The sequence below is a fragment of the Tachyglossus aculeatus genome, chromosome 25 (assembly GCF_015852505.1).
Source record: "Tachyglossus aculeatus isolate mTacAcu1 chromosome 25, mTacAcu1.pri, whole genome shotgun sequence".
Taxonomy (NCBI): Eukaryota; Metazoa; Chordata; class Mammalia; order Monotremata; family Tachyglossidae; genus Tachyglossus; species Tachyglossus aculeatus.
The window spans coordinates 10,373,919-10,399,399 of NC_052090.1; the positions used below are offsets into that span (position 1 = coordinate 10,373,919).

The 25,481-nt window shown below is 44.7% G+C and overlaps 1 protein-coding gene across 1 annotated transcript in view; it reads right to left on the minus strand.

Annotated features, from left to right (window-relative positions):
- The window catches only part of GAREM1 (GRB2 associated regulator of MAPK1 subtype 1), a 161,694-nt gene that overhangs the window by 26,085 nt on the left and 110,128 nt on the right, over nt 1-25,481 (minus strand). Inside the window, 1 exon segment of the mRNA XM_038766732.1 lies at nt 8,494-8,624. Coding sequence (XP_038622660.1) covers nt 8,494-8,624 — 131 coding nt within the window.

The window sequence follows — 25,481 nt, forward strand, 5'->3', positions numbered from 1 at the left end:
TGCATTTTATTCATTAATATTAATGTCTGTCTCCCCCTCTAGACTGTAAGCTTGTTGTAGGCAGGGAATGTGTCTATTATACTGGACTCTCCCAAGTGCTTAGTACACAGTAAGTGCTCAATACATATAACTGACTGATAACAACACAAATCAATCAATCAATGGTATTTATTGACCTCTATGTGCAGAGCACTGTACTAAGTGCTTGGGAGAGTATAATTCAACAGAGTTGGCAGACACGTTCCCTAACTACAATGAGCTTACAGTATACACATTAATATAAAATAAATACATTATGGATATGTAAATATGTACACTTACAGATGGGCAAAATATTTTGGGATTAAGAGAGTCAGAGCTATGTCTACCAACTCTGCTACAATGTACTCTCCCAAGCGCTCAGTACAGTGCTCTGTACATAGTAAGTGCTCAACAAAAACCATTGATTAATTAATCAAAACCCTGCTTCCTTTCAGTAATCAGCAAGTTGAGAGAAGGGTCAAAAGTTAAGTCTTGACAGTCATCAATGGAATTTGGTGTCTCATTTACCAAACTATATTGTAGGTTTGGCAACAAATGGTGTTACTCTTTGCTTAATTTCTGCTTCAAATCATCGGCGGACTTGAAAGCCTACTTCAGTGGAAATCTCTTTACCTCAGTGAACCGTTCCACAGTGTTCCCAACTCTTTATTTTTTTTTTAATATTCTTCAGAGACATTTTCTCAAGGGGCTCATTTCAGTTATTTGAAAAGCCAAGTCCATACATTATATCCAACCTTTAGCATAATTTCTCCCTCTCCAGATCATAGCATTCCAACAGCTAGCTCTCCACTCATGTATTCACAGCTCCCTGCAGCACTTGAACATATATTGATTTAGATGTATATCGATTTAGATGCTCTTATTTATGACTTCATTCACTTAATCCCGCTTTCCCTTCCCTTGTTCTAATCTGCTGAATCCCGGTTTTACTTCCTAACTGTTTTGTGTCTCTCTCCACAGTTAAACTGTAAATTCCTTGAGGTCAGATACAACATCTTTCCCACCACTGGATTCTCCCAAATCCTTTGAACAATGTTCACCACACAGTAGGTGCTCAAAAATGACTGACTGATTGATTAGTGGAGGGAAAAAGCTGTTTTGAATCCACAAGTGAGCCATTTTCCCATATTCTTTCAGCAGCCATGCGTAAAAGCACTTGTTTGTAGGCCAAAAGTCCATGCCAAGTGCAAATGTTGGGAAGCAGCATGGCCTAGTGAAAAGAGCCTGGCCCTGAGAGTCAGAGGACCTGGGTTTTAATCCCAGTTCAGTCACTGATCCGCTGTGGGACCTCGGACAAGTCACTTCACTTCACTGCGTCCTGGTTTCCTCATCTGTAAGTTGGCGATTCATTCATTCATTAAATCGTATTTATTGAGCACTTACTGTGTGCAGAGAACTGTACTAAGCGCTTGGGAAGTACAAGTTGGCAACATATAGAGACGGTCCCTACCCAACAGTGGGCTCACAGTCTAGAAGGGGGAGACAGAGAACAAAACAAAACATATTAATAGAATAAAATAAATAGAATAAATACGTACAAGTAAGATAAAATCTTACTCTCCCCTACTAAGACTGTGAGCCCCATGTGGGACAGGCACTATGTCCTGCCTGATTATTGTTTATCTACCTCAGTGCTGACAATAGTGCTAGGCACATAATGAGCATTTCACCATGACCATAATTATTACTATTATTACGGTAAGACAAACTGAGGAGGAGCCTGACAAGGATCACTCTCCAGGCCTCAGGGTCAAGCTGTTCTTAGGGATGGGCTAATTGGGCCCAGCTCCATGCTCTACAGGGGATTCTGCCTTCCTCAGTCAGAGAGGGTTATCCTTTCAAGTCCACCGATGATTTGGAGGAGAAAGTAAGCGGAGAGTAATACCAGCTGCTGCTGAAACGCCCGTCAAAGCTACAGTAAAGCTCAGTAAATGAGATGCCAACTCCCATGGATGTCTGTCAAGCCTTAACTTTTGACCCTTCTCCCAGCCCACTGATTGCTAGGTCTTGATTACTCGATCAATGGCAGATACATTCCCTGCCTACCAGGAGCTTATGGTCTACGGGGAGAATGCAATAAGCGAGCGGGAGGTCTTGGGTGCAGCAGACGGTGGAGGACATCCAAAGGTTTTTTTACGAACAGGGCCTATTTCCGTTCAAAGGGACCTCAGCATAGTGTACCAGAGCTGGGCCACAGAGCCATGGCCCAGCAGGCGTCTGCCATGGTAGCCGCCCAAGGCTTGGCTACTCACATTAACCGGCTATCCGTCAGGACAATCTCATGGAACACCCTAGGTGCTTCTTTAGTCAGAAATCTTCACCCTTTTTGGCACGGCCTTAGAGGGGTTGGGACTAGAAACCAAGTTTGCCAATCCCTTGGGCTATGCTCTTTGCATGGAATCAGCAGCATGGCATAGAGGGGGTTAACAAAGGGAGCTGAAAAGAGATGAGCCTCAACCCTGAGCCTGTGAGTGTACAGGGAGGCACAGAGACCTTATGATCTAATTGTATTGTTTCTCTCCCACCCTGCACCCCAGACACTTAGTACAGCGCTTGGCATATAGTAAGCACTTAAATCCCAGAGTTATTAAGCTGAAACTACGGAGTAAAATGATTTGGAGATTAACAGGGAATTTAAACTTTACCCACTTGTCCCAATTACCAGAGAAAAAATAAGCAATATAGCTATTACAATAAATCAAAAAATCCCATTTGAATGGTCCACCCTGCCTCTGATTCAGTCTTTCCCTATTTCCCATGTAGCCCTGCCCTTCCTAAAATTCCCACCCTCACGTTGTGTTCAGCCCATCAATTCTCATAATGCTCGTTGTTTAATCTCCCCTTTAGATTTACGCCGCAGACTGACTGGGCAGAGTCGATTCCTGTGATTTCTAAACTACAAGTTTTAAGGTTCATCATTAAATAATTAGAGTTTGACAAATATTTAACCATCTGGGAATATTTCAAGTTGGGAAGAAGACCTGTGACTATCCCAGGTAGGGCTCTTCTCTACTACAGGTGCCACGCGCAATAATTACTTTGGGAGAGTTTACTGGGGATCAGAGTTAATTATAACATCCTTTCAAACACAAATCCACAGCTGCAGCAGGTGCTTTAAATATTAAGGATGTTTTATAAATCCTTTTAATATATTTATCGTCTCTTGGACAGATCAGCCCGCAAATGCATAGAGACAAGTTAATTCTCTGGGCAGTTTACTTCTCGGCTGTTTATTATGCTCAAGAAGATTTTTCTCTCTAAAGCAGTATGTAAACTGGGTAGCTGCCCAGTACTTTAAAGCCCAGAGAGGCCAACATTTCCTAAGTTCAGAGGCCACAGTAGCAATGGGTTGCATTTAATTACCTAAGGCGGCAGGCGGGAAAATTTATTATAATTTCGGCAAGCATCAGAAGGACATTGTTTGGCGTTTTTATTTATTTATTGAGCACTTACTGTGGGCACAGTACTGAACTACGGGCTTGGGAGAGTACAACACGTAAGAAGATCTTAACCCTGCCCTCAAGGATCTTGGCGGGCAAGACAGGCATGAAACTAATCTATAGGTAGGGGAAACAACAGGGTATAAGGATATGTGTATATAAGTCCTTAAGTACATAGGGCTGTCATTAAGCGCTTAGTACAGTGCTCTGCACACAGTAAGCGCTCAATAAATACGACTGAATGAATTCAAGTGCATAGGTGATGGAATACGGAGACCATATATTCCCTGTAGGCAGTTTCTACCAACTCTCTTGTATTACACTCTCCCAAGTGCTTAATGCAATGCTCTGTACACAGCAAACAATAAATACCACTGATTGACTGACTGATTGATGGAAAATAGGGTGGGGAGATGAAAGTCAGGGAAGGCTTCCTGGAAGAGATGTAATTCTAGTTCAGCTTTAAAGCTGGGGAGAGAGGAGGTCTGCTGGCTATGAAGGGAGAGGGACTTCCAGACAGAAGGGGGGATGTGGGCAAGAGGGTGATGGTGAAAGAGATGAGGTCGAGGCACAGGTCAGTGCTGAGCAGGTTGGTGTTAGTGAAGCAAAATGTGCGGGCTGGGTTAGCGCTTAGTACAGTGCTCTGCACACAGTAAGTGCTCAATAAATACGATTGAATGAGTGAATGAATGAGAGATAGTGGGGGAGAGAGCTGATTGAGTGTCTTGATTCAGTGTGAGTCCAGCTAATTTTTAGGAAAAGGAAATTTGTGGCTCAAGCCTCAGAGAAAGAGTGACAGAGGATTACTGTTCTGGGAGGGCACACACCATTCTGTTGGGGAGGAAGAAATCTCTGGAACTTGGGCTGGCACTGCAGGCTCTTGGTAGAGGTAGCTGCTAACTCTAAGGCGGTAGTGAAATTTTGGGATTTGTAGTGTCACCTGTGGTTTAGAGAGGCTTCTTCAGGGGGTCCTGTCCTCTCCTCTGCCCACCCCTAACTAGACAGACAGCAGGGGCCCCTTTGAGTGGGTGGATGGGAGCCAGACCAGGATGGAAAAGCAGCTCTCTGGACTAGCAGCCTTGGCCCAGGGAGTCAGTCAGTCAATTATATTTATTGAGCCGCTTACTGTGTGCAGATCACTGTACTAAGCGCTAGGGAGAGTACAAGGTAACAATAAACAGACACATTCCCTGCCTACAGTGAGCTTTCAGTCTAGAGGGGGAGACAGACATTAATATAAATAACGTACAGATCTGTACGTAAGTGTTGTGGGGATGGGAGGGGGTGAATAAAGGGAACAAGTCAGGGAGATGCAGAAAGGAGTGGGAGAAGAGGAAGGGAGGGCTTAGTCAGGGAAGGCCTCTTGGAACCTGGCATTCATCCCACCCCTTCCCCCAAGCCTTTTAACCCAGCTGGGCACAGCCATCACTGCTGACGGCTAATCCCATTTCTAACTCCTCAGCTGCCAGTCTGGGCTTCCGGATCTAACCTGCTCAGGAAACAGTCAGGACTGGCTACTCTTAAAGGCTGGGAGGAAGGGAGTACAGGGAGTACAGGTTCAGGAGGGTCAGAAGGTCGAGATGTAGGCTCACCCCATTCGCCCAGGCCACAGTTCACTCCAGGCACAGTCACACAGGTGCTCACAGCTCTGCTGCCCCAGACTCTGTGAGTCCCTGAGAAGCAATGTTGCCTAGTGGATTGGACACTGGCCTAGGAGTCAGAAGGACCTGAGTACCTGTGTCACCTTGGTCAAGTCACTTCACTTTTCTGTGCCTCAATTACCCCATCTGTAAAATGGGGATTCTGACTATGAGCCTCTTGTGGGACAGGGACTGTGTCCAAACTGATTAGCCTGTATCTACCCCAGCACTTAATACAGTGCCTGCACATTGTAAGGACTAAACAACAAAAAAGATGGAGCAGGGCTCACAGAATGCCATTACAAATCTGTCAGTCAATCAAGACTATGTACTGAGCACCTACTGAGTGCAAAATACTGAATGAAATTTGCGGGAGAGTATGACAGAAGCAAGGAACATGTTTCCTGTACTTCTTCCTTTCCTCTACATGACCCTCAACAACACTTACAAAGGGCCTTCCTGGTGGCTTGTCATAATGTTCTGCTTTGCAAAAGGGAATGTTTGTAAGTTAAATGGAATACCCTTTTAGAGGTTTGATGTTAGTAGACACATAAATACAACTTGCAGAAATGACGATTCTTAGTTTTCCCAAGGTCTGAGGTAAATCCTCATTTCGCTAAGGAAAGTTAAAAGCCAGGTGGACTCACCTTTTTCTTTTAATGGTATCTGTTAAATGCTTACTATGTGCCAGACACTGTAATAAGTGCTGGAACAGATACAAGATAATCAGGTTGGAAGCAGTCTAAGTCCCCACAGGGGGCTCAGTTTCAATTCTCATTTTATAGATGAGGTAACTGAGGCCCGTGACTCCCATTCTGAATTCAGACACCGAGTCCCATGCTCTACCCACTAGGCTATGTTGTTTCTCTAAGGAAAGTCCCTCCTATTCCAAGGTATGGGGCAGTAAGATGCTTTGGTCCCTGGGAAAGCCATTATTTTGAGTGGGAAGAGAGGAGGAGGAGGGAATTGCATAGTCCAAACTCAGCAGGGATTCCAAGTCTCAGAAACACTTAGGAAGCTGACAGTGGCTAAGGGTAACAGAAGTAATGATGACGGAGGGGTGCCTTCTAGCACCTTGCCATCTACAGTGCCCCTCCCCACTTCGGGCCACTATTAAGGTCACGTCAACTCCCCTCTCCCCTAGCGCTCCCTCCCACCAAGTCTCCTCTTCAGGGCTGAAAATCTGTAGCTATTCCAGAATAACCACGGAGGAAACCAGCCTTCACGGAGAACCAATCCGTCTCTTCAACGACGGTTAGTGAGGCACCATTAAAGCTCCTCGGTGAGCATTTATTTTCTAAGCAACTAACGGTTTTCACAATGACCAGTCACAGGAGAAGGCTCCCGGCACTCATTTCTCCCCTTAAAATGGCAATGGATGCTTTCTCAAGCGACATAATTCAAAATGTTGTCCCTGCCTTTTCCACCCTTTCGTCCACCCACTAAGTGGAAGACCTTCCGGCAGAGGAAAGTGGTTGTTAAGAGAGTGGTTAACTTCAATTAGAGGGAGGAGTGGGTGTGGGGGATGAGGGGTAAGGGGTAGGTGGGTGGAATGGTAAAAGCCTCTCTCCATTAATATGTTGTTTTGGATAAAGTGGCAGGTATGCAACGTGATTCACCATGTACTTGTATAAATACGTCTGCCCAAAAGAACCTCCTAAGTCCTCTTGGAAATACTAAAAACAGCCACTTGTACTCATCCAAAATGTTCTTGCCGCTCTATTCAAGACTGCGGAAAAACGCACGAGCAAGTTCTACAGCAACACCAGAGCATAGTGCTGTTTGCTTTGGCAGTTTTTAAATGTTGGTTTCTCAGGCTAGCAACCTCACCCAGGAAACAGCAGTCAGAGAAGGCAAGTGGGCAGTTACCCAAAGGTCCGATATAAGCAGATCGGGGAGGGAAGGGTTGTCTAGTGACATGATAGGACGTCTTTGACCTGTGTGTGACACCACTGGGAGAGTATGGGGAAACTGAGGGAGGCACAGAGATGGCAAGGAGGGGGCTGGGGCTCCCATCCTGTGAAATGCAATGGCGCAGAGGAAGATGCCTCTTAAAAAGGAGAAGGAGGAAACATCCTTCGAGATGGCAAAAATGAAAAGGCACTAAGAGGAGGAAGGCAAGACAGCGTAAAAACATCGAGAGATTCAATTCCAGCTAATTGGAAGGTATTAAGTCCGGCCACAGTTAACTACTGGGGGTTATGGACGTTTAAATGTGTGAAATTGGTCAATTGTTTGGGTGTTTGTTCAGAGGTAAAGAGGTAGGTATCCTTGTAAAAGATGTTCCTGCCACAGGTTCAAAGAGAGGCTAATGTCTCATATTCCCTCTTGCTGGGTTCACTCAACCAACAGTTTGTGAGAAGCAGAGTGGTCTAGTGGAGCGAGCATGGGCCTGGGAATCAGAAGGACCTGGGTTCTAATCCTGATTCCACCACTTGTCTGCTTTTGACCCCATGTAAGTCACTTCACTTTTCTGGGCCTCGGTTCTCTTATTTGCCAAATTGGGGATTAAGACTGTGAGCCCCATTTGGGACAGGGACTATGTTCAACCTGATTAGCTTGCATTTACCCTGTCACTTAGAACAGTGCCTGGCACATAGTAAGCACTTAACAAATACCATAAAAAAAAAAAGAAAAAAAACGACAGGGTCTCTTTGAGAAAGCAGCATTTTCTTTCTAACAGCTTTGCAGGTAAAGCAATAAAACCCAAACCTTTACTCCACCTTCCCCCTGTAGTGTGACCATTCCCTGGCTTCTCCCCCTGACTGCCCTACAGGTGGGTGTTTATGGAGCACGGAGTGAATTTCAGGCTCACCCAGCGGCACCTCCTCTCTTCTCACTCCTCACCACTTCCTCTCCTCTTCCCCAAAGGCATGTCATTGTCCATCCCCTCCCATTCCAGAAAACACCCAGTTGGGGGGACTCTCAGTTTTCCACCCAAGCTGCCTTTACAGCCGTTTAGATTCCTGTCCATCACCGGCATCAAGATGAGTGAAATCCTACCTAGGTACCCGAGGCACTGCCTGGCACTAAACCTCAGGGCAAAGTTAGGCAGCAGCTGAGAATAAAGTCTGCTGGATCACTGTGGGGCACGATATGAGATTTTTAGCATTCCTTCTCCCTTGGCCACAGATCACCCCAATTCCACAGATCTGGGTGATGGCAACTCCAAGCGACTGGAAGCACCAGCGGACTTTTAAGCAATAATCTGGTCCCTATCCACAAGACACAGGCCCAAGCCCGGCAGATAGAGGCACCTTAAGATATCTGAATGAAATCTCCTCTGAGACATGTGTGTAGTTGCTCCAGAGGGAAAGGCTGCAACAGTTCATCATTTTAGGGGCAATAAATATTTGTTCTTCAAGAGCTACCTTAACGTTGAATGTTATTTCCTCCATGACGTAAACTCGCTCAGGAAATGCTTTGGCCACCTCCTCCACACTGAGAAAATACTGCACTGGCTCCTTAATATCTCGGTCTTGTTCCAGCAGCTTAAACTGCCCTGAAAACAGATGATAAACAGAAGAGTTGTGAGATGTTTACATTGGACAGCTGTCACCGCGGCAACGGCTCACTCATTCCTTATTCCCACTACTCTTTGTCAAAGTCTTCTGAACATTCCCAGACGATCAAGGGAAAGTTTTCCTAAACCGGCAAAACCCTTCCATTTCCAAACTCAGAAGGAAAGGGAACCCAGGCTAATTTGGGCCACTGCACTAGGGGAACCATCATCAAGAGAAAACAGTGTGGGCGACTGGGAAGGCCACAGGCCGGAGAGTCAGAGGACCTACGTGCTAATCCTGGTTCTGCCTCTTGTCTACTGTGTGACCTTGAGCAAGTCATTTAACTTCCCTATGCCTCAGTTACCTCCTCTGTAAAATGGGGATTAAGACGATGAAGGCTATGGGGTTCAATCAGATTAGAAGAGAATTTAGTACAGTGTCTGGCACAAAGTGCTTAAATACTATTTTTTAAAAAAGCTTACTGAATATTGATTGGAGATTTTATTTCAGAGCAGAAATAAACTACTGATTAGACTGTGAGCTCACTGTGGGCAGGGAACGTGTCTTGTTGTATTGTACTCTCCCAAGCGCTTAGTACTCAATAAATATGATTGAATGAATGAATGAATAAATGAACAAAAATGCTCAGATGATAAAGTTATTCTGAGATGACAAGATATTGGTCCATGCAGTCTCTCACTGAAATGCCAGTCTTAATTTGGGGAACCCCTGGACAAAAACATTAAGAAAGCTCCAAGGTTTTTTTTTCTAAGGGTCTCCAGACTTTTTCCAAGCCAACCTAACTTAATATATTTCAAAAAACAGGTTCTAATGCCTACTTTAAAAAGGATGTTACACTCAGAACAAGAGATTTCTAGTGAAAACCATTTGACTGTGTCAAGTCCTTCGGTAGTGAGACTTTTTCTGAATTCGGTTTATATTGACTTTAAATTATAAAAACGGAGTTCAGAATTATGTTGAGGCTGACCTCACACAAATAGAATTGCTGGCATGTGTGTGTGTGTGCATGTGTGTGTGTGTATTTTTTTTTTTTTGTGTGTGTGTGTGTGTGTGAGAGAGAGAGAGAGAGGGAGAGAGAGAGAGATCAAGAGGGTAATATTTTTGCCCTTAGAAAAAGGCCCAAGTAAAATAGAGCCTATTTCTCAAAGGTCAGTGAGATTTGTACATATTTGCTGATCAAATCTGGGATAGGAACAACCTTTAAGCCTACATGGTGAAGTTCAGAGTCACAAAAAAGTTCATATATTTATTATTCATTTTAGAGAAGCAGCTTGGCCTAGAGAAAGAGTACAGGCTTGGGAGCCAGAGGACCTGGGTTCTAATCCCAACACTGCCACTTGCCTGGTTTGGAACCTGGGGCAAGTCACTTAACTTCTCTGTTTCTCAGTTTTCTCATCTGTAAAGTGGGGATTAAATACCCATTTTCCCTGCTGGCTTACAACTGTCAGTCCTATGTGGAACAAGGACTGTGTCCAACCTTATTACTTTGCATCTACCCCAGCATTTAGTACAGTTCTTGGAACATAGTAAACAGTGAAGCACCACTACTATTACTATTATTGAAAACATCCATTCATAGATAAATTGTTACTTATTTTTTTCTATTTTAATGCATTGCACCTCTAATCAGCACTGGTTAAAATTGCCACGCTCATCCCTCTACATAACTAGAAGCTAATTTCTCTTTTTTCAGTTTGCTAATATGATCCCAGCTGAGATTCAGCATTGCTGAATTAACTGTAAGGGTTAGTTATCATTCCTGATAATAAAGTACGCTACCAGTTATCAAATTAGAGGGGCACTTTTGTACATATCCTAATACTCTGTTAATTCTCCCCACTTACCATTTATTTTAGTGCCTATCTTTCCTGCTACATTACAAATCTCCTTCAGGGAAGAGACGCAGCATGGCCTAGTGGAAAGAGAACGGGCCTGGGAGACAGAGGACTTGGGTTCTAATCTTAGTTCTGCAACTTGTCTGCTGTATGACCTTGGGCAAGTCACTTCACTTCTCTGTGCCTCAGCTGTAAAATGTCTTCCCTCCTACTTGGACTGTGAGCCCAATGTGGGGCAGGGACTATGTCCCACCTGATTGACTTGTATCTACCCTAGCATTTAGACCAGTGCTAGACACATAGTAAGCATTTAATAACATTAAAAAAAAGGGAAGCCTGGCTACTTTCTGAACTTCCCAAGCACTTAGACAGAACCTTGCACACAGCAAGCACTCAGTGAGTACCAGTGGCCGACTGGGAACAGAAAGGAAAGCAAGAGTGAACTGTTTAAGAGAAGTAGTAAGGCCTAGTGGAAAGAGTAGTGGCCAGCAAGTCACAGGATCTGGGTTCTAATCCTGCTCTGCCACTTGCCTGTTGGGTGATCTCGGGCAATTTACTTCATTTCTCTGTGCCTCAGTTTCCTCATCCATACAACAGGTATTCAACACCAGTTTTCCCTCTACTTAGACTGCGGGCCAGAAACTGTTTCTGTCCTACTTACCCTGAATCTACCCTGTGTTTAGTACAGTGCTGGGCATAGACTGTAAGCTTGTTGTGGGCAGGGAATGTGTCTACCAACTCCCCCAGGAGGCCTTCCCAGACTGAGCCCCTTCCTTCCTCTCCCCCTCGTCCCCCTCTCCATCCCCCCGTCTTACCTCCTTCCCTTCCCCACAGCACCTGTATATATATGTATATATGTTTATACATATTTATTACTCTGTTTATTTATTTTACTTGTACACATCTATTCTATTTATTTTATTAGTATGTTTGGTTTTGTTCTCTGTCTCCCCTTTTAGACTGTGAGCCCACTGTTGGGTAGGGACTGTATATGTTGCCAACTTGTACTTCCCAAGCGCTTAGTACAGTGCTCTGCACACAGTAAGCGCTCAATAAATACAATTGATTGATTGATTGCTGCACAGTACTCTCCCAAGTGCTTACTACAGTGTCTGCACACAGTAAGCGCTCAATAAATACCATTAATGATTATGATGACATAGTAAGTGCATAACAAATAGCACTATTATTATAAGGATAAAGCATTCCAACTGCATTTGTGCCGCATTTTTTACTTAATACGGTTTCTCTTTCACAATAGTATTCACTGCAAAAACAGCAAATGGAGGAGGGATAAAATGTGGGACTTAGATTCTTATCAAAAGGACATGGAACCACACTGCAAACTGCCCCTCCTCCAGTTCCCCACTCAGCAGCTTCTCCTTGGGAGGGCTGCTGTCTTGGAAGGGCAAACAAATCATCCACAGACATGAATGCCCACCTTCTCTTTCTCTGTTTTACCAACCTAGCTTTTGGAAAAAAAAATTTGGATACCTAAGTTTAATGAGTGCCAGAGTCACCGGCCAGGGTTGGGGAAGGAAAGGCTGAATGCTGCGGTGCCCGGATTGGGCAGCTTCCCCATTTGCAGGGGGGCCCTGTCTCTATTCGTTGCCAGCTTGTACTTCCCAAGCACTTAGTACAGTGCTCTGCACACAGTAAGCGCTCAATAAATACGATTGATCATGATGCTCCGTAAGATAACGGCAGGGTTATGGGTACCATGTCGGGGAGACCTCAACAGAAGACCGAGGGGGCTGATGCCTTTTGGGAATGGGCGAGGAACCCAGCTGAGATGTACGGCCCCCCGTGGGATGTAGAGCCCCCCGTGGGATAACCTGATCACCTTGTAAACTCCCCAGCGCTTAGAACAGTGCTTGGCACATAGTAAGCGCTTAATAAATGCCATTATCTCCCCCTTTTAGACTGTAAGCCCACTGTTGGGTAGGGACTGTCTCTATATGTTGCCAATTTGTACTTCCCAAGCGCTTAGTACAGTGCTCTGCACATAGTAAGTGCTCAATAAATACGATTGATGATGACGATGATGTAGATGTAGCTAACCACTGGAAAGCTGGCCTGGGCCCTTACTAGAGTGGTCAGATAATAATAATAATAATAAAGATGGCATTCATTAAGCGCTTATTATGTGCAAAGCACTGTTCTGAGCGCTGGGGTGGTTACAAGGTGATCAGGTTGTCCCACGGGGGGTGGCTCACAGTCTTAATCCCCATTTTACAGATGAGGTACCTAAGGCACAGAGCAGTTATGTGACTTGCCCAAAGTCACACAGCTGACATTTGGCGGAGCCGGGATTCGAACCCATGACCTCTGACTCCAAAGCCGGTGCTCTTTCCACTGAGAGATGAGCAGTGGCCAAGACGCTGAGTTTCACGTGGCGAGACACTCGTTTGAATGGTCACGCCAGGCATGTGAACCAGGCGGGCGCACACGAAGCCGGGGCAGCAGATGGTGTGGGTTGTGAAACAAGGGGCCAACGGGGCTCTACCCTCTGGGTGGCACTCACATGAACCACAAGGGATAAAATGGGAGCCCATGGGGTTTTGGGTCAATCATCAATGGTATTTCTCTAAGACTTAATATATGTAGAGCACTGTAATAAGCTGTTGGGACAGTACAGCAGAATTAGCAAGCAGTCAATGGACTTTATTGAGAAGCTTCTATGTGCAGAGCACTGTATTACAGGCCTGGGAGAGTTCAATACAACAGAATTAGCAATCAGTCGATGGACTTTATTGAGCGCTTACTGTGTGCAGAGAACTGCATAACAGGCTTGGGAGAGTACGATACAACAGGATTAGCAATCAATCGATGGACTTTATTGAGTGCTTACTATGTGCAGAACACTGTACTAAGCGGTTGGGAGGGTACAATTCAACAGAATTAGCAAACATGTTTCCCTTCCCACACTAAGCCTTTGGTTCTTTAGCAGAGAGGGACATTTTGCCGGGGGAACACCAGGGTCCATGGGGGACCTAGTCACAAAACGCATGTTGTGTGATAACTCTGAGCTACTCCGGGCCAGATCCCAAATATAGCGGTCACTGCTTGTTGATGGGGCACAGCGAGAGGAGTCGTTTGGGGTCTCCCCCTCCAGACTGTAGTATCATTGTGGGCAGGGAATGTGTCTGTTTACTGTTGTATTGTACTCTCCCAAGTGCTTACTACAGTGCTCTGCACACAGTAAGAACTCAATAAATATGACTGACTGACTGAAGCTGACTTTTCTGTAATGACATTTATAAAACGCCTACTGGTCGTGAAGCACTTAGGAGAATAACACAGAGTCAAGACACGCGATCCCAGTCTTCCAGGAGCTAACACTCTAATGGGGTTGGAGAGACCAAAGTTATTTACAATAAATGGGAGCACAAGGAAACACAAGGATGGAAATGGCTGAATAAACAATTTTCTATACACATGGGTATATGCACTTAGGTACAGAAGAAGCTTGGCCCAGTGGAAAGAGCATGGGCCTGAGAATCAAAGCATTTGGGTTCTTAACCTGGTTCAGCCACTTGTCTGCCATGTGACTTTGGGAAAGTCACTTCACTTCTCTGTGCCTCAATTCCCTCATCTACAAAAACGAATAGCCCAGTAATAATTATTATCATCATAGGAATAAAAGCACTGACAATCTGTTTATGCAAGAGCTAATGGTGGTTTTGGGTTGACTGGCATGTTGAAAATTAATTACGGAAGGCTTCCCAGAGGTGGTGAGATTCTTAGGAGGGAAAAGAAAATGGGGAGATCTTGATGTGGAGAATTTGGAGGGGAGAGGCAGTTTCAGGCTGGGGGAAAGGGTGGGAAAGAGGTCAGTGGTGCGAGTCGAAAATGAGCTATGGTTTCAAAAGGGCATTTTGGAGGAGCAAAGGCTGTGAGCTAGAAAGCAACAGGTGTTAATAAGCTAACACTTTTCCAGAAGAGTGTTAATGATCTAGACAGCCTTCAAATTTGTCATCTGGAAAAACCTGACTGTAAAGTTCCGCCTCAAAGACGAACTGAATGAATTAAATGCGACCTGGTTGCCAGATCTGAAATCAATTTATACCCATACATTTCCCCAGCCCCCTCTGTGAGGAAACACCATTTCTAAACAGACTATCTGGGAAGAACAGAGCCTTTGTGCCACCGAACGAAAACATTTGGAGACTGCCGAAACATCTGTTCGGAGATGTTACTGTCAAGCTTGCTTCTGAGGGAGGGATAGAGCAAGTGCATTGTCTTTCAACATCACCACTGTATGGTTGCTTCATCTGAAAGTCCCAACAGTTTTTAAAAATTGATAAGCACTAATGAAATGCTTACTCTGACTTTTTTTTTTTAACTTAAAAGGCATATCTCAAATACTCTAAGATTTGTGGTTGAAAATCTCTCTCCACACACAAAAGCAGTCAAAGAAAAAAGCATCAAATTGCGATATGTCCCAGAGAATAACCATGGTAATTTCTCTCAAACTGGGCAGTATACTGAGCTGAGTCTGACAGTTTGAAGCTTAAGGGGCCATAAAGATATCTTATATGTCTTTGGGGAGTTTGCGAGGCTTTAGCCATTTATAAACAAACTATCTTTCAGCCCCAACAGCCAAAAAAAAAATCACTATGTGGAAAGGAAATGTGGAGAATAAAGCTTAAAGATGAAGGAGCTCCAGGTGGAGGAAACAAATATTTTATGCCTCTCCCAGAAACACTCTGGCACACCAGTTGAATCCAGCTGTGGTAATTTCTAAAAGCTGCATGAACATAAGTCTTGCACATTTCTAGTGAACTCCTAATTCCTACATCATCGGACATTTGAATACTCCATTGGCTATCTCTTGTATTGAATCAACTCTAAAATATCCGGAAAAAATGTGGACATAGAGACACTCAGGGTAAATCTCCACTGCCTCTCATGCTGATTAATACCCTCCCCACTACTCCCCCCATCTATCAGAAGGCAGGGGAAATGAAAGGGTATCAAACCCCAGATCTTTGTAATTTGCTACATGCCACCAGCTCTGGTACAGATTCCAGTGGGGAGAAGAATGAAGCTAGTGACTAAACTATGGATTTTGAGCTCTCTACACTGTGAGCTCATCATGTGCAGGGAACGAGTTCTAATGTACTCTCCCAAGTGAAGAGCACAGTGCTCTGTAACAGTAAGTTCTCAAAAAATATGATTGATTGATTGGTTGATCAGCTCTTCCTGCCACTCTAACACAGAAAACCAGGAAATGTCTGCACTAAATCATCTTTTCTCCACCATTTTGTTTGGTTCTTCCAGCAGGACATTAGGCTAGTTTGGGGGCTGAAAGGCTCATTCAGGCCCCTGGTTAACACGACTTTAGGAACATTTTCCTTCCCAGAGCAGCTAATCATTGCCGAGTTGCTCGGGAAGATACAATGGAAAGGAAACTTTACTCAATACCCTAATACTCAAAAGTGATTTGCAATGATGGAGCAGGGTTTCAGCCCAATGAGGGAGGCCCAAAGCCAGAAACGACTGCCACCTACCCTCCTGCTTGCCAAAACTTTTTTGTTCTGCCTTTTTTTAATGGTATTTGTTAGGCCATTACTATGTGTCAAACACTGTTCTAAGGACTGGGGTGGGTACACATTAATTAGGTCAGACACAGTCTTTGTCCCACATGGGGCTTACATGTTAAGCAGGAGGGAGAACAGGTACTGAATCCCCATTTTACAAATGAGGAAACTGAGGTACAGAGAAGTTAAGTGACTTGCCCAAGGTCACACAGCAGACAAATGGCGGAGCTGGAATTTGAATCCAGGTCTTCTGACATCTGGGCTTGTGCTTTTTCCACAAGGCCTCGCTGCTTCCCCAGAGAACCCTTATGCTAGGGACCTTGTAGAAAAGTCTGGATCCAAGTCAGCTGAGCATGACAGAATAAAAGCACCCTAGAGTTTTGCTGATGAAATCGTAGAGCCATTAGTGAAAAGATTGAAGATTTGAGAAACTGAGAGCTCCCAGAAGACTAGGGAAGGGTAAAGAGTGTCTATTTTTAAAGAAGGAAGTAAGTGGATACCAAGGAGACAAGAGACCTAAACTTCTAATCCTAGAAAGAGTCTGGCAAATTTCCTCAAAAATTGAATTTGTAATCCCTTGGAGGCTCTAACAAGGTTATATTAAGTTGATACCAGTGTGGTCTGGGGCAAAACTTGTCAAGCAAAACTCCTCTATGGTGAGTTGAAAGGTCGGGTAAAGAAGATGAATGTGCAATAATCTGGCTTCAGAAAGGGTTTCGTAATTTGGTGCTCAGAGGAAAATTAGAAAAAACCTGGACTGGATGAAATAGATGGAGGAAACTGCAGCAGCATCATTTTCACAGGTGAGGAAACCAAGGCACAGAGAAGTAGGTGACTTGCCCAAGGTCACACAACAAGCAAGTGGCAGAACTGGGATTAGAACCTAGGTTTTCTAACTCCTAGGCCCATGCTCTTTCCACTAAATCAGGCTGGGTTCCTAGTTAGCCAAACTTGCATTTAAGTTTCCATTCTGTTTTGATTTGATGGAAAAAAGGGCCATTTTCACTATTTCATGAGAAATTTTGGTGTTCAGGCTGACTCTGTGGATGGCAGAGCTATAATCCCTTCTCAACCATCGAACTTTGATGCAATTTATCTAGCCAAGACTATTGAATTATCCAAATCTGTTTGGTTTTCCTTGATTCCTTGGGAATTATCTTTAAGACTGAAGACAATATAAGGCAGAGTATAACTGCATCAAAATATCAAAATGAACAATCAGTGATATTTAACGAGAGTTTACTCTGTGCAGAGCACTGAGCAAAATCATTGAAGGAGTAAGCAGACATCATCCCTGCCTTCGAAGAGATTACAATCTAGAGGGGGAGTCGTATAATATATAATCATAAGTCACACGAAACTGTCCTCTTCAAGGTCACCAAATGACCACCTTCTTGCTAAATCCAATGGCTAATCCTCTCAGCTGCTTTAGTCTCTGTGGACCACCCCCTTATGGAAACACTATCTCACCTTGGTTTCACTGACACTGTCCTCTCCTGGTTCTCTTCCTATGTCCCTGGCCTTTCCATCTCAATCTCTTTGTGGGCTCATTCTCTACCTCCCACCCCCTAACTGTTAAGGGGGAGTCCCTCAAGGCTCAGTTCTGGGTCCCCTTCTATTCTCCATCTTCGCCCACTCCCTTGGAGAACTCATTTTCTCCCACGGTTTCAGCCACCATCTCTATGCAGATGACTCTCAAATCTTCAACTCCAACTCTTCTCCTTCTCTGCAGTCTCACATTTCCTTCTGGTTTCAGGACATCTCTTCTTGGATGGCTCACCAACACCTCAACATGTCCAAAACTGAAGTCCTCATCTTCCAACCCAAACCCTCTCCTCCCCACAACTTTCCCCCACTACTGCTGCTACCACCACCATCCCCCCGTCTCACAAGAGAAGCAGTGTGGCCTAGTGAAAAGACACAGGCCTGCGAGTCAGAGTACCTGAGATATAAACCCGGCTCTGCTACTTGCCTGCTGTGTAAACTTGGGCAAGACACTTAACTTCTCTGTTCCTCAGCCTCCTCATCCGTTCAATGGAGATTTGATACATGTGCTTAACAAATAGCACTATTACTATTATTATTCTTATCATTATTATTCTTAAGCCCACAACCTTGGCATTATCCCTGATTCATCTCTCTCATTTAACCAAGATATTAAGTCAGTCACCAAGTCCTGTTGGTTCTATTTAAACAACATTTTTAGAACCCTCCCCTTCCCTCTCCTTCTGCTGGCCCAACTCTGTCATACCCTACGTCAACTTCTGTATCAGTCTCTCCCATCTCCAGTCCTTACCGGCTGCCCGGATCATTCTTCTAAAAACACAAAAAATTGTTCGGTGCACATCTCCCCACCCTTCAAAAACCCACCATGGTTGCCCAGCCATTTCCACGTCAAACAGAAACTCCTCACCATCAGCTTTAAATAACTTAATCACTGCTCTCCCGGCACTGCCTACCCTTGCTGCTCTTCCACTTCAACGCATCTCACACACTTTGGTCCTAATACACCAACGGACTTTCTGTGCTTCATTCTCATTTTGTGACATCGATCCCGTAATAATAATAATAATAATAATAGTACTTATGGCATTTGTTTAGTGCATAGTTTGTGCCAAGCACTGTACTCTAAGCACTGGGGTAGAAAGGAGATAGTCAAGTCCCACACGGGGCTCACAGTCTAAGTAGGAGGAAGAACATATTTGGAATCCCCATTTTGCAGCTGAGGGACCTGAGGCACAGAGAAGTTAAGTAACTTGCCCACAGTCACAGAGCAGGCAGAGTCAGGATTAAAACTCCTGCCCTCTGACTCGCAGGCCTGTGCTCTTTCCATTAGGCCATGATGCCTGGAACTTCCTTTCCCTTCATATATGACGGACCACCACTCTTTCCATCTTCAAAACAGTCATTCATTCATTCGATCGTATTTATTGAGCACTTACTGTGTGCAGAGCACTGTACTAAGCGCTTGGAAAGTACAATACAGCAATAAAGCATGATTAAGGTTAGGTCTCCTCCAAAAGACCTTCTCTGATTAAGCCCTCTTTTCCCCAGTTAGCTCTCCCTTCTGCGTTGTCTACGCATTTGAATCTGTGTCCTTTGGGCATTTGGTATTCGCCCCACCTCCAACCCCACAGCACTTATGTATGTATCTTTAAATTATATATAAATTCTTTATTCATATTAATGACTGCCTCCCCCTCAAGACTGTAAGTGCTTTATGGGCAGGGAACGTGCCAGCTAATTCTGTTGTATTGTACTCTCCCAAGTGCTTAGTAGAGTGCTCTGCACACAGTACATTGTAAGCAATTAATACCACTGATTGACAATAAATTCCATTGCTATTGATACAATGAACAGCCATAAATACAAGCCATAATATAAACTGCCCTATACCAATTCATCTACAGCCACATGAACAATAAAAGAACATTAACATTAAAGAAATAATGAACTTCCTCAGTACCATCTGAGGTTTGATGTTCATTCCAGAATAGTTTCAACTGTGATTTTTCAGAAGAAAAGAACAGAAAACGAGTCTCCATTCTGAAGCATCTGACCAAGACAAAGGATGCTAAGTGGATGGATTTCCTGTGGGACAACCACACCAGCCTAACGGATGCACGCTGAACAAATGGTTCCTCTTGTTTTTGGAAAGCCACGAAGTTGGATTCTTGTTTCTTTCAGTAAGTCAGGAGCTTCGTCAAAAGTACTGAGAACACCTCTGTTGTGATGAGACGATAGTGAAGTGGCAAAAGAAGATTTAAATTTTGCTCATTCTGTACTGCTTACTCATGTCGTGATGTAAGACAGGAGACAGTAGCGTGATTTGGGGGACTGATATTGCTATGGCTCTAGAGGAACTACTGGGCCTGGACTCCTCCCTCTTCACATCCAACAGCCAACTACTCTCCCCATTTTTTGAAGCCACGTCTCCTCCGAGAGGCGTTCCCTGACTAAACCATCATTTTCTCTTCCCCCACTCCCTTCTGGTCACCCTTGCACTTGGATTTTCTCCCTTCTGTCACCTCTTCTGAGCAGCTCCGGCTTGGCAGTCAGAAGGACCTGGATTTTAATCCCTGCTCCCCACTTGCCTGTTGGGTGACCTCACTTCACTTCTCTGTGCTTCATTTACCTCATCTGTAAAATGCGGATTAAGACTGTGAGCCCTTTGTGGGACAGGGAATGTGTCCAACCTGATTAGCTTCTATCCGCCCCAGTGCTTAGTAAAGTGTCTGGCACATACTAAGCACTTAAATACCAATCAATCGTATTTATTGAGTGCTTACTGTGAGCACTGTACACTGTACTAAGCAAATACCACAATTGTTACTATTATTATATCCTTAATTTCCTTATCTATACTAATGTTGGTGTCTCCCTCTCGTTTGCAAGCTCATTGTGGGCGAGGAACACGTCTACCAACTCTGTTATACTGGATTCTCCCAAGTGACCTCAGACAAGAGACACTGAATCTTTTGTCAATTCTGCAAATTTTAAAATTGATAAGACCCTTCTCCCTGAACCCACCCTCACCAAAGTCCCGATCTATAAAACACACCAATTTCTGATCTACTTGGAATCAAGTGACTGTTGTTGTTTTTTAATAGTATTTGTAAAGTGCTTACTATGTGCCAGGCACCGTTCTGGGGTAGATGCAAACTTGTCAGGCTAGACACAGTCATCATCATCATCAATCGTATTTACTGAGCGCTTACTGTGTGCAGAGCACTGTACTAAGCGCTTGGGAAGTACAAATTGGCAACATATAGAGACAGTCCCTACCCAACAGTGGGCTCACAGTCTAAAAGGGGGAGACAGAGAACAAAACCAAACATACTAACAAAATAAAATAAATAGAATAGATATGTACAAGTAAAATAAATAAATAGAGTAACAAATATGTACAAACATATATACAGGTGTTGTGGGGAAGGGAAGTGTGGCTCACTGGAAAGCGCCCGGGCTTTGGAGTCGGAGGTCATGGGTTCAAATCCCACTCCGCCAACTGTCAGCTGTGTGACTTTGGGCAAGTCACTTCACTTCTCTTTACCTCAGTTCCCTCATCTGTCAAATGGGGATGAAGACTGGGAGCCCCCCGTGGGACAACCTGATCACCTTGTAACCTCCCTAGCGCTTAGAACGGTGCTTTGCACAGTCCCAGTCTCACAGTCTTAATCCCCATTTTACAGATGAGGTAACTGAGGCCCGGAGAAGTGAAGTGACTTGCTCAAGGTGACCCAGCAGACAGGTGGCCGAACCGGGATTAGAACCCAGGTCCTTCCAACTCCCAGGCCTGTGCTCTATCCATCAGACCACACTGCTTCTCCCTCTCTGCCAAGGCGCTCTTCTTTCACCCACTCTACAACCCCTGGAAAGAATCAAACAGCCAGCATCACCGCCTCCATTGTACAGATGGGGAAATCAAAGTTGGGAGGTTACATCCATTATTTCCTGGGTCAGTCATGGTGGGACCGGGATAAAAGCCTTCCAAGTCCCTTTGACCAATGCTCCATCTATAAAGCCGCCCTTCCTGCAAATCTCTTCCGGGGCCGATGGCAGCCTCTCACTAAAAGCTGCCTGTCTGGAATACTATGGCAGGGGGGGCCTGAAGGGGAGGTGGTGGTTTTAAACAGTTTCTTTCCCTCTCCCTCCTGAAACTGGCTGCGATTCTTGGTTTCCTATTTGCTCCCTGTTTCAGAACCCTCCAGCACACTGTCCTGGAAACACCCACACACCTTTGGGGCTCAGAGGAAAAAGAAACCCGAGCAGCTGCTTGGCCTGTGGTTTGAGTCAGAAAAGAAAAAAAAAACACCAGGCCTCAGCTAGTAGGATTTTGTTTTTCAATTACTGGGCCCAAATTCAAATGGATAAAAATCAAACACATGCAATGCATGTGTGGCTTTGAAATCTACATAAAGTAGAGAGCTTTATCTTGACATTGGTTCATTTTCTCGATAAGTGCTTCAGCTACAGTCAGAACTACAGAGGCTAACGTGGCTACAAACACAAACGGTTGACACTTTAACAGATGTCAATGGTCACCAGGTTAGTATAGATCACTGTACTAGGCATTGAAAGTGTAAAGGACCTAACCCTGCTCTCAAAGACCTGTTTTTATAATGGTATTATAACATTTGGCTCAGCTCTGACACTTTCATTCTCGTAGTAGTAGAGGTAATAGTAGCCATTTAACAAAGCACTATACTAAGCACTGGGAAAAAAACACCTAGATGAGAACTATATATGGTCCTCTGGCCCAAAGGGCTCACGATCTAAAAATGTGGGAGGAAGCCTTCACAGCAGACACATAAGGAAACACGAACAAAGACAGCGATAATGACACAATCGAAAGGAACAGCAGAATTTTATGCTTAGTCAATCAGTGGTATTTATTGAGTGCTTACTGTGTAGAGCACTGGTACTAAGTGCTTGGGAGAGCACAATATAACAGAGTTGGTGGACACGTTCCCTGCCCAAAATGAGCTCCGCAGACAATACTCTCCCCCACTTCAAAGCCTTACTGAAGGTACATCTCCTCCAAGAAGCCTTCCCTGACTAAGCCCTCCATTCCTCTTCTCCCACCCTGCATCGCCCTGACCTGCTCCCTTTATTTATCCATCTTAGCCCTACAGCCACTTATGTCCATATCTGTAATATATTTATTTCTACTAACGTCTGTGTCCCCCTCTAGACTATATGCTCCCTGTCTGTTTAGTCCAGTGCTTTGCCCACAGTAAGTGCTCAAAGAATACGACTGAATGAATGAATGAAAGTCACAGTTGCAGCCGTGCCAGTGACACCCGGACCAACTTCCAAGCCTGATGAGCAGGGATGGTTTTCTGAATTTTAGATTTCAAACTGGCTGAGAGATAATGTCATCACCCAGGCCTTTAGAGACGTGGGCGTGTCTTTCTCCTGGTTGATTGGTGGAAGTCCGATTTCTCATATTGTCACCAGCTTGCTCCTACTTGCCTCCCTAATGATTGGTTGGGGAAGAGCCCGCTGATGTAGTTGTTGTTGTTGTTAATGGGCTTGGACTCAACAGAGCATCTCTTCTAGTCCTTTTTTTTGTTCCAGTTGTTTCTCAGACCAGCGTGATTTGGTGGAAAGAGCACAGAACTGCAAGTCAGGGGACCCTGGTTCTAATCCAGACTCCCCCAGTTGCCTGCTCAGTGACCTTGGGCAAGTCACTTTAACATCTCTGGACCTCAGGCTTTTTAATCTGTAAAATGGGAATTTAATACCTGTTTACCACTCATTCATTCGTATTTATTGAGCACTTACTGTGTGCAGAGCACTGTACTAATCACGTGGGAGAGTACAATATAACAATAAACAGACACATTCCCTCTCTACAACAAGCTCCTACTTAGACTGTGAGCCCACGTGGGTCAGAGACTGTGTCCAACCCGATTATTTTGTGTCTACCCCAAGCTAAGTACACATAGCAAGCGCTCAACAAATACCAAAAAAAGTCGATCAGTGGCATTTACTGAGCACTTACTGTGTGCAGAGCACTGTACTAATCACGTGGGAGAGTACAATATAACAATAAACAGACACATTCCCTCTACAACAAGCTCCTACTTAGACAGTGAGCCCCATGTGGGTCAGAGACTGTGTCCAACCCGATTATTTTGTGTCTACCCCAAGCTGAGTACACACAGTAAGTGCTCAACAAATACCAAAAAATGTCAATCAGTGGCATTTACTGAGCACTTACTGTGTGCAGAGCACTGCACTAAGAGCTGGGGAGAGTTCCAATACGACAGAGTTGCTAGATACCACTTTATTTTTCCAGAGCCCCTCTCGTTAATACTCTCATTCAAGCCCGGCATGTACAGAGAAGGCAGATGAGTAGTCTGATGCCCCAAAAAGTGAAGTGATTTAGCGCAAAGGCACTCAGCAGGCAAATGGCAGAGCTGGGCCTGGAACTCGGATCTCCTGGTCTTTTCCACTAAGCCAATTGGCAAGATAATAATAATCATGGCATTTTATTAAGCGCTTACTATGTGCAAAGCACTGTTCTGAACGCTGGGGGAGATACAAGGTGATCAGGTTGTCCCACGGGGGGCTCACAGTCTTTATCCCCATTTTACAGATGAGGGAACTGAGGCCCAGAGAAGTGAAGTGACTTGCCCAAAGATGTGACTACAATGTTTGGAGTGAAAGTCTAGAGACATAAGCCTGCCCTACGGTTTCAGGGAAACGAAGAGGTCAATCTCGAATCATTTAGGTAGTTCCCATGATTCCCGGCCAGTGATTTTTGGCACACTTCAAAACCACGCAATGTTGAGTTTGACGCTGCTGGGTCTTCCTTTCACTCTAACTTTCAAGAGTGTAGATGAGCATTCACAGAAGTCAATACGCTCTTTCATACTAGCCGAGAAGCCGGTTGCTAATGACTTTTTCCTCCTAAGAGGCTGTTTTCTCACTTCCTTTGGAATTTTCGTCTTGGCTGACCAAACGTCCTTCACCATCCGGGCCTGCATTTCCAACAGAATGCCGCCGGCTTCATTCACCGGCGACCTCGCTTATGGAGCATTCTTGCGCGCCTTTCAGGTTTTGACCTGGTTCCATACTAAACAGTCTGCGGTGCACAAGTGTAGGATGGGGTTCGGTAAAATATTCCATCGGACAAGGGCGGTTATATAAACAGCCCCATTTCTGGCAGAGTCGCAGGGCAGGATCCCCAGGGCTAGAGAAAAAGGGCTTTCAGAGAGCAGTGACTGGGCCAGGGAATGGAGACGGCTCTCCGGTAAAAAGTGCTTTTGTTTCTCGGCGGGATCGGCCTTTTAAAAACTGCATTTGTGGGGAGGAGTTTTCAAGTCTGAGTCAGCAACTCTGCCTTCTGGTTGCACATGTGGCATGGGAGACTTTTGCACTCCGGAAATTTACATCCTGCCTTCTCCCACTCCCTTCTGCGTCACCCTTGACTTAGATGTGCACCCTTTGTTCACCCCTCCCTCAGCCCCACAGCACTTACGTAATATATTTCTAATTTCTATTAATGTCTGTCTCCCCCTTTAGACTATAAGCTCATAGTGGGCAGGGAACATGTCTACCAATGCTGCTGTATTGCATTCTCCCAAGCGCTCAGTACACTGCTCTGCACACAGTAAGCACTCATTAATATGATTGACTGAAGGCAAGAATGCGTCTACCACATGGTGTAGTGGATAGAGCACAGGCCTGGAATCAGAAGGTCATGGGTCTAATCCCAGCTCTGCTACTTGTCAGTTGTATGACCTTGAGCAAGTCATTTCACTTCTTTGTGCCTCAGTTACCTCATCTGTAAAATGGGGATTTAGACTGTGAGCACCATTTGGGATAGGGACTGTGCCCAACCCGATTTGTTTGTATCTACTCCAGCGCTTAGTACAGTGTCTGGTGCATAGCAAGCATTTAACAAACACCATAATCATTATTATTACCCTCCCAGGCACTTAGGGTA